The 24,501-nt window shown below is 31.3% G+C and overlaps 3 protein-coding genes across 3 annotated transcripts; all 3 read right to left on the reverse strand.

Moving 5' to 3' along the window:
- Nucleotides 1-538: 538 nt before the first annotated feature.
- Nucleotides 539-1,474, reverse strand: LOC124944881. The gene has a single exon (XM_047485229.1). The coding sequence runs from the start codon at nt 1,472-1,474 to the stop codon at nt 539-541; it is 936 nt and encodes a 311-aa protein (XP_047341185.1).
- Nucleotides 1,475-3,692: 2,218 nt separating this feature from the next.
- Nucleotides 3,693-10,525, reverse strand: LOC124944955 (putative glucose-6-phosphate 1-epimerase). Its single transcript, XM_047485304.1, has 9 exons — nt 10,275-10,525; nt 9,720-9,794; nt 8,420-8,476; nt 8,178-8,338; nt 7,691-7,831; nt 6,037-6,139; nt 5,858-5,957; nt 5,032-5,276; nt 3,693-4,070 (listed from the first exon to the last, which is right to left on the reverse strand). The coding sequence occupies exons 1-8, from the start codon at nt 10,365-10,367 to the stop codon at nt 5,062-5,064; spliced, it is 945 nt and encodes a 314-aa protein (XP_047341260.1). The 5' UTR covers nt 10,368-10,525; the 3' UTR covers nt 3,693-4,070; nt 5,032-5,061.
- A 12,669-nt stretch (nt 10,526-23,194) lies between these two features.
- LOC124944883 (fasciclin-like arabinogalactan protein 3) lies at nt 23,195-24,235 on the reverse strand. The gene has a single exon (XM_047485233.1). The coding sequence runs from the start codon at nt 24,233-24,235 to the stop codon at nt 23,195-23,197; it is 1,041 nt and encodes a 346-aa protein (XP_047341189.1).
- Between the last annotated feature and the right edge of the window lie 266 nt (nt 24,236-24,501).

Genomic DNA, 24,501 nt, shown 5'->3' on the forward strand with positions numbered 1-24,501 from the left:
GAACTTCAAATCTATAATCACAAGATCATCAAAATCCAGCTAAAAGTGTTCCAATTGGGTATAATGGCATGATATTTAACACCATCATCTTGCATATAATGGTGCAAACCAAAGCAAAAAAAAAATGCACAATCAAGCATATTCCAAACAGGACATATCTAAACAGAACAAGAATGAAAGAAACAAGTATTAACATTTGTCATCAAGAACAATCAACTTTTACCAATTAATTCCTATCACTGGAAATACATACACAAACTTCTAAAAATCATTCAATTTATCTTCCTATTGGTGAACCAGACAAATTATTCCTGCAAAACTTCCTTCCTTTTTTTTAAATGATTCCTCTAATGTAAATCCATAAATTACGACGAAAAAAAAAATTGAAATGCTAATATTACAACAATGCAGCCATCATACCTTTCTCACTTTGCTGGAAGAATTCTTCATACACAGACTAAAACAAGCTCTTGGAGCTGGAGAATTAAAACATTTTCTTCAAAATTAGCGTGCCTCACAAAAAAAAGAACTCGGATTCTCATTCTTCAAAAGAATGGGTGCAAATTTTCTCCAGTAATATTGGCCAATCTTCACCAAGCTGAAGTGGGTTCATCTCCATTGCAACCCTAAAATCTTGCAGAGAAATCGAAACTTTCGATTTTACTCCATGAACTCCTTCCTCCTCCCCAACCCTATTTGAATGATGACCATTAATGTATCTGGATGGAGTCTGTTGTGTATTCGAGCTTGCACGCGATAAGTGAATACAAGAAGACATCAAATTCTTTAAGTAACAGTTAAGCCCATTGTTCAAAATATTCGCAGAATCAGCCGATACTCCTTGAAGGCCCTGTGTTGCAGCAATTCGTTCCAACCGCTCCTTAAGAGCAACCGAATCTAACAAAATGCCTATATCAGATGAAGAAACAAAGTTACTTCTATAGTTAACCAAAGGAACTGCCCTGCGGGCCCCACCCACACTTCCAGGGCATAAGGGAACACCTAGAGGTGCATGTAGTGAACTCCAAGCCGAAGCTGATTGGCTTTTTAATCCATTTCTTATGTTTATCTTTCCGTTTGGCCCAAAAGGATTTTGGCGATGTGAATTCGATAGAATGTCCCCGTTTGAAAGAGCTGTCGGAGTTGGGGGTTTCCAATTCCCATCGGATGGAAGCTCTCGAGTTTGAACAGCATTGGAAGACTTTGGAATTTCATGTTTGTATACCGGAGGTGGGATTTTTGAGGCACATGCGTTTTTAAGAATGGCACGAATGAACTGATTATGAAGTGGAATATTCTCTCTGCTGAGAACACGCAAACAAAGCTTATTGAATTCAACTCGGCTTATCTTGGAACTCAAGAATCTACTCAAGAAATAGAAATACTGTTTTGATCTTTCCGATCCAAGTTTCGTAACTATCTGAGCCTTCAAATCAGCGAGATTTATACGCGAATGCTGACCTGGTGGTTGCATTTCTCGACACATAAATCTTCTACACTGACAAAAATTTCTTCAGAGAGAACACACACACTACTTCAAGTGACTGTTCGTTCAGCCTCACTACAAACTTAGGGTTTCATCTTTTGTAAACAAAAACATCTTCCATAAAGTGTTTAATTAATCCTTCAGCTTCCAAAATTACCAGTAGTTCCCACGTGAAACACATATTCGGAAACCCTAATCAGTGAAAAAGAGGCTGACAAATGGGGTTGAGTCCTAAACCAAAACCAGAGATCGATCTCAGATGACAAAAGCAACTCGTACCCAGCAGAAACAGTTTTGAAAAAATTCCTTTACTGTATAAGCAATTGAACGAACTCAACCCCTAAAATTCATACGAAGAAATCTATTAAGAGTTCATACACTCCAATACATTACCAATCCAAATCATGCCAATTTCACCGCTCCTTTCACGAAACCAATTTCATGTTAAGGAAATGAACTCGTACGCAAGGGATTCGATAATCAAAATCAAAACCCCGCATAATGCACTAACCAGTGAAGAGAGAAATCCAAGTCGCTATAATAGAGAAATAGTTAGCAATCTGACCTCGTGAGAACTTCAGATAAGTAGTCGAATTTCAGATTTCAAACAGAGACAACCTATACGCCGCAATCCAGGTTAGCTTCGTTTTCGTCTTCTTCTTGTTCTTCCTCCGATTCCTCGTTATCTTTCGATCTCTTGAAGTACCACCGCATTCAGATTCATTCCAACTTCTCTTTGTTGAATTTTCACTATCGCTTTGTGTTTTCGCCTCTAAATCAGAGATTTCAAGAACCCTCCTTTCTCCATCGACGTCTTCTTCTCTGATCGCTCTCTTTCTCTCTCTTCTCTTTCTCTCTCTTTCTTTTTTTTATTTTCTTTTTCTTTCCTCACCGAAATTCAATTTTCTTTGGTTTTTCTCTCTTTATTTTTATTAAATTATATAAAATAAAATTTTCAGATAAACGCGTTAATTAACGCGAGTGATTTTAACGCGTCTGTAAATGGATAGGGTTTGTGCTCTTATACCATTGTAGATTGTTTTTCACGAATCTGTAGAACGCGTGGTGTTTGTTATTTCTAATGACAGCTAAAATGTTTTAAATTTTTACAGCAAAAATAAGAATGAAATATTTTCTGTAGTCTTTCTATACATATTTTCATCTCCATTTCTTAATATATTTTTTTTATTATTATTTGTATTTTTGTTTATTCAGAATATTTTATATAAATTCTCATTTGTTTATTCTACTTGTTTTTATGTCAAGTTAACTTAAAAAAAATTGTATGATTCATTAATTTATTTTTTTATAAATTTATCATATTATTTAACCTATATTGTTATTTATGTTTTGATGATGTAATATCATCTTAAAATTTTTATTTATGTTTTGATGATGTAATATCATCTTAAAATTTTAATGTTATTAGAACGTAATATATAGTTAAAAACATTTTGAGGGAGTTCGTGTTCAGAGCTGACACAGGGGAGTAACCCGTAAATTTATTTCTAAAAAAAAAATTTCTCGGGGTCCAGCACTGAACGTGCTAATCGAGATAATACTACAATTTCGCTTGATGCAGTTGTTTGTGATCACTTTGGAAAAAATTACATGCTTTTGTTCAATCAATGGTTTAGTAAAATTTGATATTAATTTTCTTTCATTCCTACTTTATTGTAATTATGATTAACTCACAATTTTCTTCTTAATGTTGTAACAACAATTTCTAAAAAGTATAGTTATTAATTTCTCATTTGATCTCTTGTTGAATTCAACCTACTCATATTTTGTATAGTTTGTCCATCTCTTTTGTAATTGGACATGTTCTACACTTCTTAAACGTTTTAACAAATAGGTTTTCCTTTGCATGATCTTTTTGACAAAAATGAAAATTTTACAATTCAGCGAAACCTAAACAACTCAACCACAAAATTCACGACAATTCCATTACCTAAATCAACTCAACCATCAAGTAACCAAAAAGGAAAGAAGACTATAAAATACCTCTCTAAGAGCTAAAGACCTAAGAATGAATGAAAATAGGCAATAAAAACAAAGCCATGAAATGAACATAACTCTCACCAAGAACAATAATACTAAAATGAAAAGAACCAACAAAATCCTCAATCATAAAACCTATCAAAGGGAAACAATATAAGAAGGCTCACCCACAATCAACAAACATATAATTTATGGTGATAAAAAATCCAAAACGTGCCAATATGAATGAATTCAAATATAGCAATATAGTGAGACTTGTTCATTTCTCTGTTTTTTTATGCATTATCATAGGAAAGAATACAATGACCATAATAAAAACATGGTTCTTATGCTGGAACAAAGGAAAAGAATCTGTTCCAAACAAACAGACAGCACAAAAGTTTGTTGCTTTGACCAATAATATATCCATATAAAACTACTACCATGGCAACCAGTAACAGAAAAGAGAGATATAAGAAGAAAGAAAGAAACACACTCAAGATATTTCTGCTAATGAATCTCTGCCTTTCTTTCTAAAACCATGGGCCAGAATTCACCGTCCAGCAGCAGATCTCTAGGAAGTCTTATATTGAATCACGACCACCTGCCAATTATTGAATTATCAAGAGATTAGAAACATTGCAAATCAGGGAAAACTCATGCAAAATTGAGTGTTGAGAGAATGATTCAAATATCTCTCACTCTCATTTGATTTATTGTTTTGGCATGCATCTGTTTCATCTGTATTATGATCTGGAAAAATCTGTATTTGTTATGTTTTGCAAAATTATTTGGATCATGATCCAGAAAAAATCACCTCTAATTTGAACTTTGACGAATTTTGATTGTGACAGAATAGCAGTTTGATTCATTAGTACCGAACAAAGTAACTAATTTTAACCTAGCAGATCGGATGGTTCAGATGCATACATTTTTCATAAAAAAAACAATTATCAGACATCACCCAAGCTCAACTCCACACATTATTTTCAAACGGATTTCAGACTGTACTTTTAGACGCCTATCTCATCTATATGCACACATGTATTTAATATATATATATATATGTATATATATAGTAGACACATAATAAGCTGTGGATTCTTTCAACAGGCTTCACATAGTAATCAATAAAACCTTCGCAAGACCTATTCTTTCAGAGAAGCTGGAATTCGATTGAACAATTAGCCGTCGGAGGAATTAACAGGAACTATTTATATCTTCATTATCCAAATGTTTGTGACTCCTAAATGATTTCTAACCAATTAGAATAGGTTTAAATCATGTTTAGACATTACCCAAGCTCAACTCCACACAATAGGTTGTTTTGGTATGAAAAATAAATAAAACAATATATGAACTCATCCATATCAGATTTCGGTATTCATCCAGCATAAACTTTAACTTGTAATCCAACTACACTTGTGGATCAAAATTTGTGATCTAAACAAAAAAATAATCTGTTTCTGGCAAATAAATTGGCAAAATCTAAAATTGGATCTAGTTACAAGTAAATAATTTGGGATAAATCCTAGTTTCCATTGAATAGCTGTTTAGAATAATACCTGTACATGCAATGCCAGCCAAGATGAGAATTAGCCTCCTAGAAGCACTTTCTTGGGATCAAGTTGTCCACTACAGTAGCTGGAGGGAACTGCAGATAGTTCCTGCCTGCCTTTCCATTCTTCACCCGGTTTTAAGGTGATTGGTTTTTCTATTGCAGCAGTTTCCACACACAGCATGTGCTTGTAGTCCTCATCCCCAAGGTCTGAAATTGCTTTCGCCCTCTTATCCCACGGATTCCAGACAACTAACAATTTCGTGAAAATACAACAGGTATTTTGTTGAGTTTGGTGGTACAAATTCGTGAATATAGAGATATGTGATGATCAGCTAAGCATACAGGGTGAATTGAACAATCATGTGATCCATCAAAATCTTAAAGTTAGGAGTATAACATATAAGCCCATTTGGAATCACTTTGAAAAATGAATTAGTGATACAGCAATGATTTTGGATGAGATTTCGTTTGGTATCCAGGTGTAGCTGTTTAGGGCCCATATCTTTACGGGTAAGAGCATTTTTTTTCTCTAAATCCTGAAGCGAGTCAGTTATATAATACATAAAACTATAGTATTTACAAATCCAGCTACATTGGTGTTTCCAAATGGGGAATGACTGATTAAACTCGGACATTACTAAAACTGACAAGATGCAACAATAAAAACTCTTTACTTTCCATTTTTCAAACAAATAATAAGAATTTAGGACCAGAATCTGCAAAACTCATCAGGGAAAAGCCACATGATTTGAGCATAAAACAGATGCAAGACAGAGTGCATAATCTATCAAGACATACAGATGTTAATCGTTTTCAAAGTAATCCCTCACCTGCATCGGGAAGACCATCTTTCCGCAGTACAAATGTTCTTTTCTTCTCGTGATCCAAAATTGCAATCTTTGTGGGTGCGTGAACATAGATTTTGTCCACCTTTCCATAGTGAGAAATAGAAAATTTGTTACACCCAAAAATTCAAAATAGCATGGGATTTCAGGAGAATTATACTAACCTCTGACTCAAAAGTAATTGCATCCCCTTGTTCTGTATATCGTTGCCTATCCTTCTGGTTATCCAGATAATCAACTGTCTCCAGCCCCTCTATACGTACTTCGCTGATCATTACCATATTTTAATATTAGGTACTGCCATATTGGCACAGATGAATGAAGTGATGAGGTTATATGATCTCTTTATCCTATATCTATGAATTATCATCTTCTTTACTTGGAGAAGTAGGAGTATAGAGAAAATTTCAATAAACCTGAATAATATTTCTAATAAAAAATACATTATTCGTCTATCAACATGATCAAAATAAACTGCTATACTGTCTAAATCTTTGTAAGAATGGACTTGCAGGCGTAGTGATTATAACAAATAACTCTTTTAATTGGGCCTTGTAACTCCTTACAGCTAAAATACTAAAATACACTCACTTTATTTATTTTATAACATTTTAAAATATTAAATAGAAACTATACTTTAGTCATTTAACCCAAATAATCCACTTTTTCATCAAAATTTTTTTTTTTAAAATCGGATTATTTGAACAACAAAAAACCTATGTCAAACAAGCTCATAATATACAGCTATTAATCAACACCATCTTTGACATAGAAATCTGGTATGAACTACTTTCAGTCCCAAACCATTATTGATGTTTAAAAGGCACAAAAACAGCAACATTTTTATCAGCTTTTATGTATCTATAATATTACGCAAGAAAAAAATAAAGCTACAGGGAAATGACATTTGAGAATGAGAGAGGCAATGGAAAAGTGAAGATTGATGGGACCAAAATAAGCCAAATCCAAACTGAAAAATCAGTCTAATTAAAGGATGGTTACATGGCCAGGCCATCCCTCATCAAGCTTCCAGTTGGACCAAACCTAGTAGTCTCAGCCACCTCACAAGCAACAAGTTCATTAACATGTGACTTCTGAATTTGAACATATTATTGAAATTAATCTTTCTCATTCATTGATCCCCCAAAATTCCACCAGACAATGATATCCCTCAAAATTTTATAGTCAGTCAGATTTTAGCAACAAAAGCTATTGGTTGGTGCATTCAACAACTTCTAAGCACTTCCTAACTGATGCATTTGCTTACAATCATAGCTTCTCAAGGTACTCCTATCAGTAACCGCATCATGTACAACAATTATTATTTGCTGCAAAAAAATGTAATATAACGTAATGGACCTAGGCCTCAATGAGCATGATCTCGGTGGGCCTGACACTTAAGTCCATTAGTTGAGGATATAATAATTAGTTAGATATTGTTAGCTTACTCTTCTAAATAGAGGAAATAGCTAGGGTATTTCTTATCAGACCAGACTATCTCTCCATCAGCTTAAGAAATTCCTTTCTCATCTATAATATAGTCTGGTTCTCATCTCCTTCTTCTATAAACCCTAGTTTATCATATCTTATTTTATAAACCATGGAAGTCAGTTAGAAATAAAAGATATTCCTAGCTCCTAAATACAAGATATTCTTATCATCAATGCCAGCAGTCATAAAACATAGTCAATTTCAAAATGGATAAGAACTTCTCAAGGGGGAAGAATAAATAATATCTCCAGGTGCAAAATTGAAATAAACTGGATAAAGGATGGTGTAAGTGCAAAACTAGATAAAGGATAAATATATCTGTAGAACCTGATATCCGAAACCGAGAAGTAGTTGTGATAGGCAAAAGTGAACGAAAATGATTTTCCATCAGTGTTGTTATTTCTTATTCGGGATGTTAACATAAGATCCCCTCCAGGTCCAAGGGTGACTCTTAGGCGAAATTCATATCTGCAGGCATCCATATATTATTAGGAAAATACAGATAGCAGATAACAGTAGCAGCCACTGGAAGAGAAGCAATGGAATGTGAAATTTCATTATAAATTATATAGAACCCAATGAAATCCAACAAGCAGGAAGACACGAGCTTTCAACTGGAGAATGCTAAATAATCATAGAAAAATAGGATCTTCTAAAGCATAATGTCTTGAATAATTTTGTTATAACTAATGTTATCTTTTTGCCCAAAAATAAGAGAAATTAGGAACTCAGTTGCAATAGCCAAACAAAATGGCATTCTAATGTAATTGCTGGGAATCTGGGTTTAACAGAATGAGAAGCTCATATTCTGCACCTGTGAGGCCACGTTTTGACATCTTCATCAGATGGTTTAAGAATTAAATCAATGTATGCCTTATTGGAGCTGCTTGTTGGGAAAGGCGGGGGATCAGGATCTTCAGTCCAAATCCTATTCCTTGCAAATCCATGTGGTTCTAGAGGGCCAAGATTTGAGAACTGCAGACACATAATAGCACCTCTAATATAATGCTATCAGTAAATGTTAAAACAGAATACAGACAGAAGCTTGCTACATGCCTGAGGAAAACAGATTGGAATACCTCCGCGTATAGCTTTTGGAGGCTGAAAAATAGCCTGTGTGAAGCAAAGAAAAAATGTTATGGTAAAAGAAAACAACTTAATTTGATTTGTGTTCAAAAGAATAAGCTTGTATCCATCCTGCAGTCATCTAAGTAACACTACATACAACCACCTCTATATTGCAACATAATTTGAATTTCTTCACAGATACCCAATCACGGATTGTAGCAGTATCAACTTTATGTAACACACATTTCCTTCTTAATCACTTTTACTAAGATAACCTTGTTGTGCTCCATTATATATTCCCAATGTTAATGTTAACCGTCTCCATCCTACAATACATGACTATCTCCAATGTATTCTTTCATTACGTTGTCAAAGTTTATTACCATGGTTATGTTTATTATGCTTATTCCTAATTTTATCTATGAATGCATATGCATAAACATCTCTACTACACCTTCTTGTCTGTTTCTTGCATCTTATTAGCCGAACACTTTGGCCCATAAAGTACTGATTATCTACTAGTGACCCTAAGAAAAGAAATGTACACCTGAAAGTATCAATAACACAAAACAATCATAACACAATGATGTACACCATTACTTTCTCCCAACAATATGGGTAACTCAAACTCCTATATTTAACACGATGATGCCCTCATCAATCTGCAGAAGTTGAAGGGCTAATTTGTGTTATAACAATTGTAGCACCATAGCATTACAAGAAACATATGCAAATGGAAGCCATATACACCTTAGTTTAATTGCATTCCTAGCACAAAAGATCCCTCCTCATGAACACAATCATACAACTCAATAACTATTTCATTTTTCTTCCACTGCTTGTGAACTCGCTAGAACTGTTTTTATCAAAACAGAACAGTCGTCACACCCCTTCTTTTCATTCATCTTACTTCTATTAGATGATCAAACACCATTAACTGCACCACTCCAGAACCCATATGCTGTTACCTTTTAATGTATTGAAAGTTTTGTCATGTTTAACTCCCTTGCTCTAACCCATAATTAAAAATCACTAACAAAGAATGTGATCCTGCAGTCCCGCTGATAGTCTGACAAGGAGTACACTTGGAAGTCCCTAAAGTGCATATCTTGGTTATAGTTTGGTACGAACTTGACAATAGAAAACTTATCGTAGTGTTCTTATTTATGGAATTAATAATACACATATTCGTCAAGTTGAACATAGCAATTGTGACATCTTTTCCATTTAACTAACATCCAAAAAGATAAAAATAGAAGATTTATTCAAGAAAAACAAAAAAGCATACCTTGCTACTAAGAAAGAGCAGTTCTTCTCCATGATCATTCTTCCATGAAGTAACGTGACCACCATAAAAATACACCTATTGAAGAACGACACTAACATATTAGTTACCTGTACTTAGTTCTACGATTGAAATTCATAAAAAGCAAAAGACAACTTAGTGTTTTATGATTGCCAGGTATGGAACAAAATCCATGTAAATGAAGCAGCAGGATAGATCAAAGCCAACTTTGTAAGGGCATCAGAACCACTGCGAAGAATGATTGTTAAACAAAGAGAAAACAAGATCAAGAAGCGTGTGAATCTATATCAGAACTATATCAGGGGTCGTGACTATTGATTGTTCCATCATCATTACAATCTTGAATCTGTTCAATTCGGGTCATGACTATATGATGTTGTACGGCTCATTTTCTACAAATCTGATCATATCATATCGCCGTTTATCATACATATATGGAATCATATCGGTTTCGAAGAGAAAGAAAGATATTTGATGAGAGAAATAATAAACCCAGATAGATTTACGATCCAAATGAGTAAAAAGTTGGATGGGTACCTCTGCAGAACTGCCGCGAATCTCTCTCAAGATGACCTTATCGAGACCATTAATGCCCTTTCGGCGTTCAACGTACACCATCTCGCTCGACATCGCATCACCTCAAGCAAGTGGTACGCCGAACAAATCCAGATTATTTGTCTAAGAAATTGAATCGAATGGGAATCGTGAACCTCCGTTTCTGTCCGTTTATACCGATAAGGGGTCCCGACAAGGAAAAATGCTGCGACTTTTTGGCATCTCAAAGCTAAAGCTCATCAATTTTACTCTTTTTTTTTAATCCATTTTTTTTCTCTACTTTCTTTATTTAACTACATTATTATTATTATTATTAATTAATATTGGCATTTTCTATGAAGTTTCTTAGCATAATCAAATTATTTATCTTATGATTAGAAAATAATTTTAAAATAGTGAAGAATTCATTCTTGTGTATTTGAATTCTAATTATATTTTTTTAAACATTTATATTCATTATATTTTAATTTAAATAAAATTAATTTTGTTTGTAAAAATAGATATATTAAATTTGATTTTTATTAAAAGTATTTTAAAACAAAACAAAAATGAATGCAATACAATATAAATGGTAGTCGTTTAATCGTAATTATCAAAACACGAGTGTTTACCTTCTAATCAAACACAATAAGATTAACCATTTGGGAGTAAAAATGAAAACATAAGTTAAAAAATGTTCACTAACGAACAAACATAACATAAAATTATGCGTTAACGAACTCAAATATTTTAAAAAATTCTCTTAGGTCCTGGGTTCGTTTTATCGGTCAAGGGCTAAGAGCCATAGGTCCTAGGTCAGGAGTTTCTTGGTCCTAGCTGAAAAGCCTCGGTCTGGGTATTAAGGACTCTCGGTCCTAGGCTAGAATTTTCGATCGGGTGCCAGAATTCTCGATCCTAGGTGAAAGTTCTCGGTCATGGGTTTAGGAGTTCTCGGTCAGGTGCGAGACTCATCGGTCCTAGATCTAACATCTCGGTCGAATGTAAAAATCATCGGTCCTAGTTGAAGAATATCGGTCGGACCTCTTGGTCCTAGCTGAAAAACCTCTATTGGACCTCTCGGTCCTAGGTTAAATTTCTCAGTTGGACCTACCGGTTCTCAAAATTACAGATTTTGCAATTTTGATGGAGGCTTGGATTCTTTGATCCAAGGGCCTGGGTAGCTTCACAAAGCTCCCAATAACATTTAGAACATCACTCCGATGTATCAATTAACCTAGGTGATGATCAATTTATTCAAAATAGTTTGTAGCCAAAAATCAAGTTTTTGATTTTTAAGTTGTTTTTTAAGTGTAAGGGGTTAAGCCAATAGCTTCTTTATACTTCATATACTTGATTGATACCAAAATAAGAACACTGAAGGTTCGTTTGAAACAAATAAAGAACTCAAAATTTTCAATTATTTTGAAAATTTTGATTTTTATCAAAATGATTCAAATAGTTATCTAACATCGTTAGAAACATGTTGGGATATTTTTTGGGCAGTTGTTCTTGATGATTAGCCCAAGAATAACAAACCCGAATTTTGGATTTTCTAAATTCAAATTTGAGTTTTTCTATTTAAGGTTGGTTGATTGATTCTAACATAAATAGAAAGCTTATAAATGATCATATGATCGATTTCCAATCCTAAAATCCAACAACCAGACAATATACAAACTTATGAAAACTGAAATATAAAAATTTCAATTTCAAATTGAAAATATGAATTAAATGATGATTGGAAGCATTCCAATGATTGAAGAACACTTCATAGACCTTAGGTAAGCTTTTGGGAAGAGCGGATCCAAGCTTTAGAGCCTTATGCAAATATTTCGAATAATTAGAAAACTTGAAGTTTTAATGGTGGATTTCGAATTTCTTTTGATTTGAAGCTGGAGAGTGGATCTCTTGACTTCAGATTTGTCTAGGGAGACTATTTATAGCATTTTTGAGTCAGTGGAGACTTTAAGTGGATCAAATCAACCAAAAGACATTAATGACGTTTTAGATATTCTTCATCACACATGTCGGAATAGGCATGATCACAACCTATTGATGTAGGGGAAATGATCACCATGATATGGTGATCATTTCATCTTTCGAATCAGCTAATTTGGTTGACTGTCGAGAAAGTTCCATCTTTGAAAAATCAAAGATGGATATGTTCTTATCCTTCCGGCAATCGCGTTAGAGAAGACGATAATGGTAAACAAAACAACGTCGTTTTTCGGGGTGTTCGTGACGAACACGGAGCGTTCCATCAACACTTCATCGCGTTCCGTTAGCAATCGGGCACTTTGTTAGCTGATTGGGTGCATCTCAGGCGTGCGTGTCTTTGGCTACAGTGGGCTACGCGGATGACCTATGAGTGTGGGATGACAATTCAGCGCTCATCCGATGGTCCTGGTTCTGAATGTATTTGTGTTTTTACAATTTCGGCCACTTATGATCACTGATTTTATTTTTTATTTAAAACTTTAAAGGTTTGATTGAAGTTGTTTTTTCTTTCACCCTTTTAACTTTAATTTTAATCTTTTTAAATACATAAAATATTAAAATAAATATGACATATAGTTTACTAATTTATTTAATTTTGCTTTTGTATTTTTTAGGGTTAAATAAATAATTTTTTTGTATTTTTGGGATGAAATAAGTACATCGTTTCATCCTGAATTATTTATTTTAATACCTTGATTTTTTTGTAAAATTATTTTAAGATGAAATGAGTACAACATTTAACCAAATTATTATTATTTTTTATTTTGACCATTTTTCTTAATTAATTAGATTTTAATTATCACAATTATTAATCTAATTAATGTTTTAATATGAGTTATAGGGGAGGGAATTTGAGAGATTGAATATGGGAGGAAATAACAGTGTCACCTTGTCACTAGGGAAAAGAATAAAAGATGAGAAGAGAGAAAAAAAAAATGGTTATTTTTCATTGAATCATATTGTGCATTACCTCTCAATTTATCTCTCCCAAATTTCTCCCACAATCATTTCTCTTATTTTAATTAGGTTTTGGCTTATTTTAATTAGGTTTTGGCTTATTTTAATTTTATTTATTTAAAAATAAATCAAAATAATTATTTTAATTTTATAAATTGGGTTAGTAGATTTTTAGTGCTTACACAAATTAACCTACTTTATTCATTAATTTCCAAATTAACATATTTTACTGTTCAAATATAATTTTTTATTTAAATTTAAACTTATTATTATTATATATATATATATATATATATATATAAATTATTATTTTTATAAATTTAATATACAAATTTAAATTATTATTTTTATAAATTTGATTAATTAAATTTTAATATATATATATAATTACATTTTAGTTATTAATTTATATACAAAAATTTAAAAGTTTAATTCAATATTATATAAATGAGAATTGTTTAAAGTTAAAGACCAAAATCATTATAAAAACACGATCGTTCAAAGTATCATCAAATAAAGTCAAAACATAACGAGATTAACCATTTGAAAAATAATAATAAAATATAATTCAAAAATGTTCATCAACAAACTAGTCTGACAAAAATTTAGCGTTAATGATTTTAGAGATGTTCAATAAAATCAATAAGTTCACCGACTACTTCCACCAATTTTCTAGAAAAAACATTCATTCTCTATCGCCAAAACAATATATTTAAATTATCATTTTTCATAAATACGTATTCAATACTTTTTTTTATTATGAGTAGTATAGTATAACTTTTTTTTGTTGTAACACCAGAAAATCCTTGTCCCGGAAAAACTCGAGATTCGAGAAATTTTAACCTCAGTTTGCGTGTTATTAATCTTTTTAAAATAAATCATTATTTTAAAAGATTTTAAATAAATCCTGATAGTTTGAAATTTATTATAAAATAATTAATTTAAATTCAAATTTAAATAATCCTTTATATTTGAAATAATCAAATTAAAATTTGATTTTTAGAAATCTTTGTTTAAATTATTTAAAAATAATTAATTTAAAAGATTATTTATTTGAAATAGAGTTGTCAAATGATTTTTAGTTTTAATATTAATAAAAAGGTATACGTGTACAAAAGTATTTTTCATTTGAGTTTCGTTTAGTTCGTAGTTTGGTGATACTCGAGAAAGGCTTTCGCGCTTCATTTTCCGTACCCGTTTTATAAACGGTCTCTACTTTATAAAGTCTTAGCTTTTGAAAATTGATTGTATAACGTTTTATTTTAACCAATTATTCTTTCGGTCCTAGACATGTACAAGTTTTTCGTGTATTTAAAATTATAACAATAATATTTAAATGTTGGTACTTGTTGTTGATGATGGCTAGAGAGGAAAATACCTTAGGAATATCATTATTTAAAGGCATTATGATTTAAAAATAAATCACAAATGATCCCTTATCAAAATATTTTTGTGGAAGTATACCAAAAGTATTTTGAAATCATTTTCTATTTATTGAGATTTTTAGAAAATGGTTTGAAGTACCAAAATTACAAAAACAAATTGAAAAATGAAAAGTGCAACCAAATAGGCCTAGGACCGGTGTCCTTGGTCCTGAGTACGTTTTTATCAGTCGGGGGCTAAGACGCTCGGTCTTGGGTCGGAAGTCCCTCGACCGGGGTTTAGAGATCCTCGGTCGGGGTGCTGAAGTCCCTCGGTCTGGTGTGGAAATCATCAGTCCTAGGTTAGCCTAGACTAACTTCATCAGTCCTAGATTCAGGAATTCTTGGTCGAGTGCAAGACTAATATGTCCTAGGTTAGAATTTCGGTCAAATGTCAAAATCCTCGGTCGGAACTCTTAGTCCTTGCTAAAATTCCTCGATCGGACCTCTCGGTCCTAACTGGAATTTCTCGGTTGGATCTCTCAATCCTGGCTGTAATTTCTTGATCGGACATGTCGGTCCTCAAGAACATTAAAACTACATGTTTTGTAGTTTTCATTGAGGCTTGGATCCTTTAATCCAAGGCTTGGATAGCTTCACAGAGCTCCTATGATCATTATGAACATCATCCCCAAGTGTCATTCAATCAGGATGATGATCCATTCAATCAAAACAATTTTGAGACCAAAATCAGGTTTTTGGTTTTTAAGCTTTAATGAAGTGTAAGGAGCTTGTCAATAGCTTCCTTATACTCCATATGATTGGTTGGTATCAAAACATGAACATTGACCAGAATCGGGTTTTTGTTTTTTAAGTTTTAATGAAGTGTAAGGTGCTTGTCAATAGCTTCTTTATACTTCATACGATTGGTTGGTATTAAAACATGAACATTGATTGTTTGTTTTGACCAATTCAAGAACATAAAATTTTTATTTATTTTGAAAATTTTGATTTTGATCAAACATGATCCAAATAAGTTCCCAACATCATTAGAAACATGTTGAGAAGCTTTTTAGGATGGTGTTCTTGAGTAATAGATCAAGAACATAAAACCCAATTTTGAATTTTTTCAAATTTAAATTTGGAGATTTCTGTTTAGATTGATTGATCGGTTTTAGCTTCAACAAAAAGCTTCCAAAAGATCCTAGGATCGTTTTTCAATCACAAAAGTTCAACAATAAGGTATTATACTTATGAAAACTGAAATATAAAATTTCAATTTAAACTGGAATATTGAATTAGAGGGTGATTGGAAGCTTACGAAGGGTTGGAGAAAACTCCTTAGACCTAAGGAAAACTTTGGGATGCCTGGATCCGAGCTTTAAGGCTTGTTACGAAAATTTCAAAAAATAAGAAACTTGAAGCTTCAATGGCGGATTTCTGAAAATTTGATTGAGGTCTTGATAATTAATCTATTGCCTTCAAATTCATCAATGAAGACTATTTATATCCTCCCAAAGTCGGTTGATCTGCCAAGTGGGCTTCAATCAGTCAAACACCCATAACGGTGTTTTGGTTGTTCTTCCAGCCAATTGCCGACATAGGCCATCATAGCAATCGTAGACTTAGGAGAAGTGATCATCGAAGTAGGGTGATCATTTCACTTTTTAAATCAATTCAAACGATCAAGAAACGACAAAATTACATCTTTGAAAAATCAAAGATGGTTATGGATGATTATTCATCGGGCATCACGATGAAGACGACGATCCAGGAGAAAATGATGTCGTTTGGGGCAAATTTGGAGAACGCGGGACGCTTCGTTGGCGTTCTGTTTGGGTTACGTCTACGAAGGAGTGTTTCGTCGCGTTTAGGCTAACAGAGTTGAGACGTGCGTTAGTTGATCCTAAGCGGTACGAAAGCGTTCCTTCCTGTTGCAGTTGCAGTGGGCAACGCGGACAACTACTGGGCGTTAGATGACAATCCATCGCTCATCTGATGGTTGTAATTCCTGCTGCAGCAATTCCTCCAGATTTCAGCTACATTGAATTACATTTTTTTTTAAACCTTAAGGGTTTTATTTGAAATTGATTTTTTCACCCTTTTGGCTTTGTTTTTAAATCTTTTAAAACATACAAAATATTTAAAAAAAATATGAAATTTATTTTATTTTTGGGTTAAATAAATAATTTATTTGGGATAAAATGGATACAATATTTATCATAAATTATTTATTTTAATCCCTTTTGATTTTTCTAAAATTAATTTGAAATAAAAATAGATATAATATTTATCCCAAATTATTTTATTTATTTTGTTTGGTCGTTATCTTAAATTAATTTGAGATTTAATTATCACAGTAATTAATCCAAATAATTGTTTAATTATGTTTTAATTTTAATTATTTTGATTTTATTTATTTGAAAATAATCAAAATAATTATATTTAAATTTATAAATTTGGTTCGTAAATTTTTAGTGCTTACAATTGTGTTGTCTATCCAAAACAAATTTATTAAAGAGAAATGATATGTTCAACGAAGTGTTAGCGAAAGTTAGCACACGAATCCTATGCCACGCAGCGAGAAGAGAGAGGAATATATATATATATATATATATATATATATATATATATATATATATATATATATATATATATATAAAAGAGGATAAAACGTTTCATTTCCCTCTCTTTCTTTATTTAATTTTTCGGCGAAACTAGTGAAAGCTCTCGGCGATCTCTCTTTGTTCATTTAACTTCCGGCGATCTCTCTGTTCATTTCATCCTCTCCGACTTCTGAACTTCAACGTCGTCCGATTAAAAATGGTAAGACTTTATGGGTTTAGGGTTTTATTCGTTTATCTTCTCCGACAATGCTTCATATTTCTCTTCTTCTCAGGCTGGTTCTGGTGCTGGTTCTGGTGCAGGTTCATCCTCCGGCAATACTCCAAGGTAAGATAATAAGAAATCTTATATTTAACGTTAGGGTTTATAAACGAATCTATTTAGCGATTTGGGTTTAGAAACGATCTTTGTTTAGTGTAGAAACGATTAGGGTTCTTATATATTATGTTCTGTTTATCAATTAGGGTTGTGTTTAGCTGCAATTTGTGTTTAGAACATTTCAAGTTCGTATCGGGGACTAATTAGGCCCGAAATGAACATTTCAGGAACATTTTATTTCCCTGTCTATTCTTATTGTCTCATCTTACTCTTCAGACCAAACATCACTTTCAGCTAAATATTCCACCTGAAATTCATACACCATCAAACATAGAAGAAACCTCACAATCATACACAATCTACTACTACTTTTGCAAGAAGACCACATATTTGATGATTGGATGTTTTCAAGAGATTCAAGTCTACAGAACCATTGACTAACAACTTATCTCCCCTTGTTCAGGCAGTATGCACTTCAGAAGTTTTCAATGTACTAGAACTTTACACTCACTAAGAAAATTCATTCTTTCTCTCTTAATCTACACCTTCCTCTATTTCTCTACTTCCAGCAGACAACTTTATTATAACATATAAACTTGAAAAATGATCTAGGTTTATTTGAATTACCAAGTGTACAAATTGAGGGTATTATGGTTAGTAACTCCAAATAACCCATCTTAAAACAAGGCATAAATAACAATAATTATCTACAAAAATACAAAACCCATGTACTTGTGAGACATAATTTCCTTCAGTAATTTACTAACCTCCTACTTTAGTTTCTCTAATAATTTTTTAGGGATTTATTTTCTTAATGAGAACTTTAAAATCTGCTTTTGATATCATGAAGTTCTTCATGTCTCTTTAGCAAATCCTTTAGCTGATTTTTTATTGAGTCAAGCTCTTGAAGTACCACATCATCGTATTCATGAGCAAATGATTATGGTTCCTTGTCTTATTCTTGTGGTAATATTTCTCCCTCCTATTGGGATTTTATCTTTGATTCCAATTCGAAGGATTTTTGCCTAAGTTGCTCTATGTCCCACTGCATTTACGTGACTCTTTTCCTTTGAATTTGAATTATTTGTTGAAAACTTTATTTACTTGTCTTCTTGGTGGCCTCTAATTCCACTTCCAAATCATTCACCTGTATGTATCAATCAATCAGTATCAACAAAGTATCAAGAACAAAAGCTTTTTTAGGAAATCAATGAAAATGTGATATAAATGGATCTTGGTATAATTTATAAATTGAGATCTATGTAGAACCTGAGGTTTAGTTACCTTAGTCACAAGATAATCATTCACCATTATTTCTTGATTTAGCCTGGTTATAAGATCTTCCATATCAGTTTAGCTGTTAACAACCTTCTTTGCATGCTTAAAAAATCATGTCCATTTTCTGGCGCTGATAAATTGGAAGAACTAATTCAATACTATTGAATAGACCATTGCCATTGAAACAAATATTTCGGGGACTAATTAGGTCCTGAAACGAACATTTTGGGGACTAATCAGGTCCCGAAACGAAAATTTTGGGGACTAATCAAGTCCCAAAACGAACATTTCTTTTTGGTGATTTCTTTTTTTGTTCACTTTCTTCTTTTGCTTTGTTTTTGTAGAGCAAATAAAAGAAAAAGTAATACGGTCCAAGAAGAGAATTTACATGAATGCTCGAAAAAAACCATCCCCCCACAACATTTTTGTAACTAGGACCTCGTTTTGTGGTCTTTTCAATCTTATTCAACTACTATCTGAGCAACAAAAAGCTATTGTGAAGGCCATCGGCTTTGGATCTCTTCTGTCACTATCCATTTCTAAATGCCCTGGCTATATCTCGCATTATCTCGTCAAAAAGTTTGACTATACTAAATGCGCATTCATCTTAGATAGCGGCGAGGAAGTAAAAATCGAAGAAGTGGATGTCCAAATCGTATTGGGTATCCCCAAAGGGGAGTTGGAGATTGTTGAATACGATGTAAACAAGACCGATAAGAAGTTGACAACCTTTAGGACTCGATGGGGGTAAACCCGCAGGTGGAGGTCCTATAGTAACCAATATGTTAGAAAAAATCTTGGAAAACATTGCAGCTGACGATAATTTCAAGATTGACTTCATACTATATGTTGTCAGCAGCTTTCTATGGTGTGATCACAAGGGTCAACTATCTAGGTATGTCCTAAAATTACATATAGGTATGTTATACTCAATTAGAGATCTCATGTAGTTAATAATCCTCAATTCTGTTTTAGATAGTTCTCTCTTAGATTTTAGGATTACATATAGGTATCTTAGATGAAGAAAATTTCTCTCTTAGATTTTAGGATTTAAGGTCTCTGGATTTTATCCTTTTATATATTTTTATTTATTTATTTTTCTTTCCTCCCTCTCTAAGGGCCTGGGTCAGGCCCGTAGAATTCGTTTGAACCTATTATTTCTCTTAATTAAAAGTATTCTTATTAACTTTTTCAATGTATTTTAAATCGTCAATGATTTAAAAATTAAATAATTAAATTCATAAAAATATGTATTAAAATATAAATAGTATAATTTATAAAATTAATAATTTAAATATATATTGAATTTATAAAATAATAATTTATATATATATAATTTATAAAATAATAATTTAAATATATATATATAATAATGAATTTAAATGTAAGTAAATAAATTAATTAATTAAAAATTGAAATTAAATATTAAAATATACTATTTTGAAATGCACGAAAAAAATAAATTAGTTTGAGAAGATCAGATAATTAAGTTATTTTGAGAATTTATTCATATATTTATTTATATATAAGTTGATTAACACATCTATTCCAATACATTGTTACTTTCTTCTATCTATATTAAGCAATATGTGTTATTATGATTTTTAATATATTAATCATTTAACTTATATTAATTAATTTGATTGTGGTTAATATATAAATTTTTAAATGGATAAATGAAGAAAGATTAATGAACAAACAAGATATCAAATAGTAAAATCTTAAAATTTAAAATTTTAGGCCGTGTTTAATAAAATTGAGAATTAAGATCTCAATAGGAGAATGAATTCTAATAAATATTTACTTACTTAAATATTTAAAAATAAAAGTTGAATTAACTAAATAAAAAATCTAAACTTTAAATAAATAATATTTAAATTTTATTGATAATATATAAAACAAATATATGAAAAATACATCAAAACTAGTATACCCTTATATATTATTATATTAGTTAATAAATTTAATAGTATAATTTTAAAAGTTATAAAAAATAATTAAAATAAATATTATTTTTTTTAATTTGTATATTAAATTATTAATTTAAAATTTGTTATATATATATATATATAAATTAGAGAGTTATAAAATGTATATAGTATATCTTCTCTATTTTATAAGTAGTTTATATGTTGATATTTTTACTTTCTACATCATGTTTGAAATTAGTTTAATAAATATTGAAACTGGTTAATTAATTATGATTAAAGAGAAAAAAATAAAAAACATAATAAAGTAATTTTATTAAATTTATTAAATTTAGAAAGTAAATGGTCTTTCAGTGTTTTTTTTAATAGTTACTATGAATAAATTCATTTAGACATATACATTTATAATTATCCAATCCTTTAACTATATATATATATATATATATATATATATATATATATAAAACCATGAACTATAAAAAGTTTATGATATATATTTAGTTTATGATACCTAAGTGATGTTTTATTCTATTTTCTATCGCTCTCCTATTTTATATTTTTTATGTCTCTATTTTATAATTTTTATTTTTATTTTATTAAAATTATTTTATAATAAATTTACATTTTTTTAATTAATTTTTTTAATTCATAAACTATTTAAATTTTAATTTTATATACTACTCCATTTAATATTATAAAATATTTTAATAAATTATGAACAACCCAATTCTTCTTATTTAAATATTTTTCATCACAATTAAAAAATCAAAAACAAGTATTAAATATTATGCTTAAATTTATTTTATTATCTTTTCTTATTAATTTATCTTTCAACTATTTTTTTATTACTCAATTTTTTAGTTATATAAATAATTTAAAATTATATATAAATTATTATTAATATATACACATAAGTTATATAATTTTAAAATATATGTATTAATTTATAATTTACAAAATTATATATTTTTAAATATAATTTTTTTTTATTAATATATTTTGTATACTAATATTAACGTAATTTTTATATGAGGAGTGATAGAGTGAGGGAATTTGGTATTGGTTGGAAAATGTAAAAGTGGGAGGAAAGAGAAAAAAGAGAGAAATTATTTGATTTTTTCAGCGAATAAGATTATGCCAAGTCATTCTCTCACCAAATTCCCTCACCTATTCATTTCTCTTTTTATATATATAATTTTTAGTTAGTTTGACTCAAAATAATTGTCAACTAATTTATTGTTTAAATATTTATTATATTGAATAAAATAATATTTGAAATATTTTTAATATATGAATCTTTTTCAAAAAATAAAAAATAAAAAATAAAATAATATTTGAAATGTAAATTTAAATAATTTTAAATAAAAAAACTCAATTTATATTAAAAGATAGAAAAATATTATGAATTTATTTAATTTTTAATAGTATATATGTCTATATAAATTTTGCATAAAAAATTAATTTTATTAAATAAGTTATTAATATATTAAATGAAGTGATTTAATATAAAACTAGCATTTAGCCCGTGCATTTGCACGAGTAATAATATAAAAATCGTGAAAAAAAATTACGGATAATATTTTTTATTATATTTTTAACCATTTTAAGTTTATGGGTGGGTCAACCCATAATTCGACCCAATATCCATTTACTCAACATCATTATATATTAGTTAAACTTATATTAATATTAAAACGTCTCGCGTTTATCAAATTTGATGTTAAATTTAGAATATAAAGTCTTTGTAGCCTAGTTGGTTAAAGAGTTGTATTTGTTTTGTTAGGTTGCAAGTTCGAAACATACCTCTAGCATTTTTAATTTTATTTTTAACCGTTTTAAATTTAAAAACAGGTCAACCCACAATCCGACTCAAGTATCTAAATTAACCACAACTCTCGACCCGGCAATCCGGACATTTTAAAAATAGCATCATTATATATATATAGATGACAAGCCAACAGTCTAATTCATATTAATTAACATTAAATATGAATAAATATCTAGATCGAGGTAATAGAGACCCGATAATTCATATTGGCCCGTTTTCACTGGTCTTGTCATTGCTTAGTCTTCAACCCGGTTTATCTGAAGAAGCAGGTGCCACAGTAACTGTGAAATCTTCTATGTGAACCGATGGACTTACTAGCCCTTGATGGTTATAAATGACGAATTGTAGTAAAACATCTATTATGCTATTGAGACTTAATACTATCTTTATAAATTTTTTGAAATATCGATCTTCTTAAAGTTTCTATTCTAATACGAAATGAAAAGTACAATATAAAGGTTAAACTCATTTTTTTAAAACCGAAATCCAAACATTAAGATTTAACTCATAAATAATTGAGTTTAGAGTTTGGAGAATCTATGAATGATCAAAGAATTTACCAGACTGAAACCTAATTAACCTAGGCTTAATTATTAAACATTATTCTAGCAAAAACCCAATTCAAATTCATTACATTGTTAGCCATGTGCATAATGCCACCATCATAACCACAATTCCAAACCGAACCGATACCGCTTCACTACCCGATCCATCTATTGTAGACCCGGGTCCAGGCCCTGAAGCAATCACAAGACTCGGTGGGTCCTTTGAAATCTTTGCAGGTACTTGCTCATCTTCACCTTCAGGAGACCATGCAAACGGGGTCGGGGCTTCGACCGGGGCATGGCCCGATCCAATCGGGTTCGGGGCATCATCGGATCCATCAGGACCTGGGGCATCGAAAAAACCTTCTGGGGCTAGACCTGGAGCATCATCGGATTCAACCGGAGCAGGACCCGAAGACCCTTCAACCGGAGCAGGACCCGAAGACCCTTCAACCGGAGCAGGACCCGAAGACCCTTCAACCGGAGCAGGACCCGAAGACCCTTCAACCGGAGCAGGACCCGAAGACCAAACTCCGGGTGACGGAGCTTCAATCGTCGGCTCCGGCGCCGGCGCCATTGAATACGGAGGCGGTGGAGACAACATAGTATCAATATCAATATCATCAGGAATTATAACATCACGAATTTGCATAACCGAAATATTATAAGGCCGAGACATAATAGCTTTAACAAAATCAGTCGACCCGGATCCACCAGCACTTGACCCGAAAAACAGAGCACCACCCAAAGTAACAGTTAAATTCATAAAACCCTGTTTTCCAATAGCTTGACCCGAATTCTGAAACAGGGTCGTCGTCTGAATATTACATCCGGGCATCATTCTAAGCTTAATAATATCATAATATTCTAAAAGAACATGAACAGCCATAATCTTACGTAAGATTTCATCGGACTTTCCAGAAATAGAACTAATTCCGTCGTTATCAACGGCTAGTACGGTGACAATCTGCCGGGAATTGATGTCATCAGCCAATTGAGTTTGAGTAAGATAATTATTGAATACACTTAATTCTGGATATTGTCCAAGTAATTCAGTAATATTGAAATTATCAGCTGAACAACAAATGAAAAAGAGTGAAAAGATGAAATAATTCTTGATATCCATAATTTTGTGTTTTTTCAAATAATGATAGTATTTGATGTATGAGTATTATGGGTATTTAAATATAAGTGAATAGAGAAAAATACGGTAGTTAATATGAATATTTCTAGTCAAGACATTTTAACTACTAACAAGGAAAAGAGATCAATTATGTAAGTCAAATGAAATTATCTTGATTATGATTTTAATAACCACTAAAAATGTATTAGAATTAGCGAAAAAGTGGGATTGATGTAAGAATATAAATTATTTTGAATATTGTATATGTT

The sequence above is a fragment of the Impatiens glandulifera genome, chromosome 7 (assembly GCF_907164915.1).
Source record: "Impatiens glandulifera chromosome 7, dImpGla2.1, whole genome shotgun sequence".
NCBI lineage: Eukaryota > Viridiplantae > Streptophyta > Magnoliopsida > Ericales > Balsaminaceae > Impatiens > Impatiens glandulifera.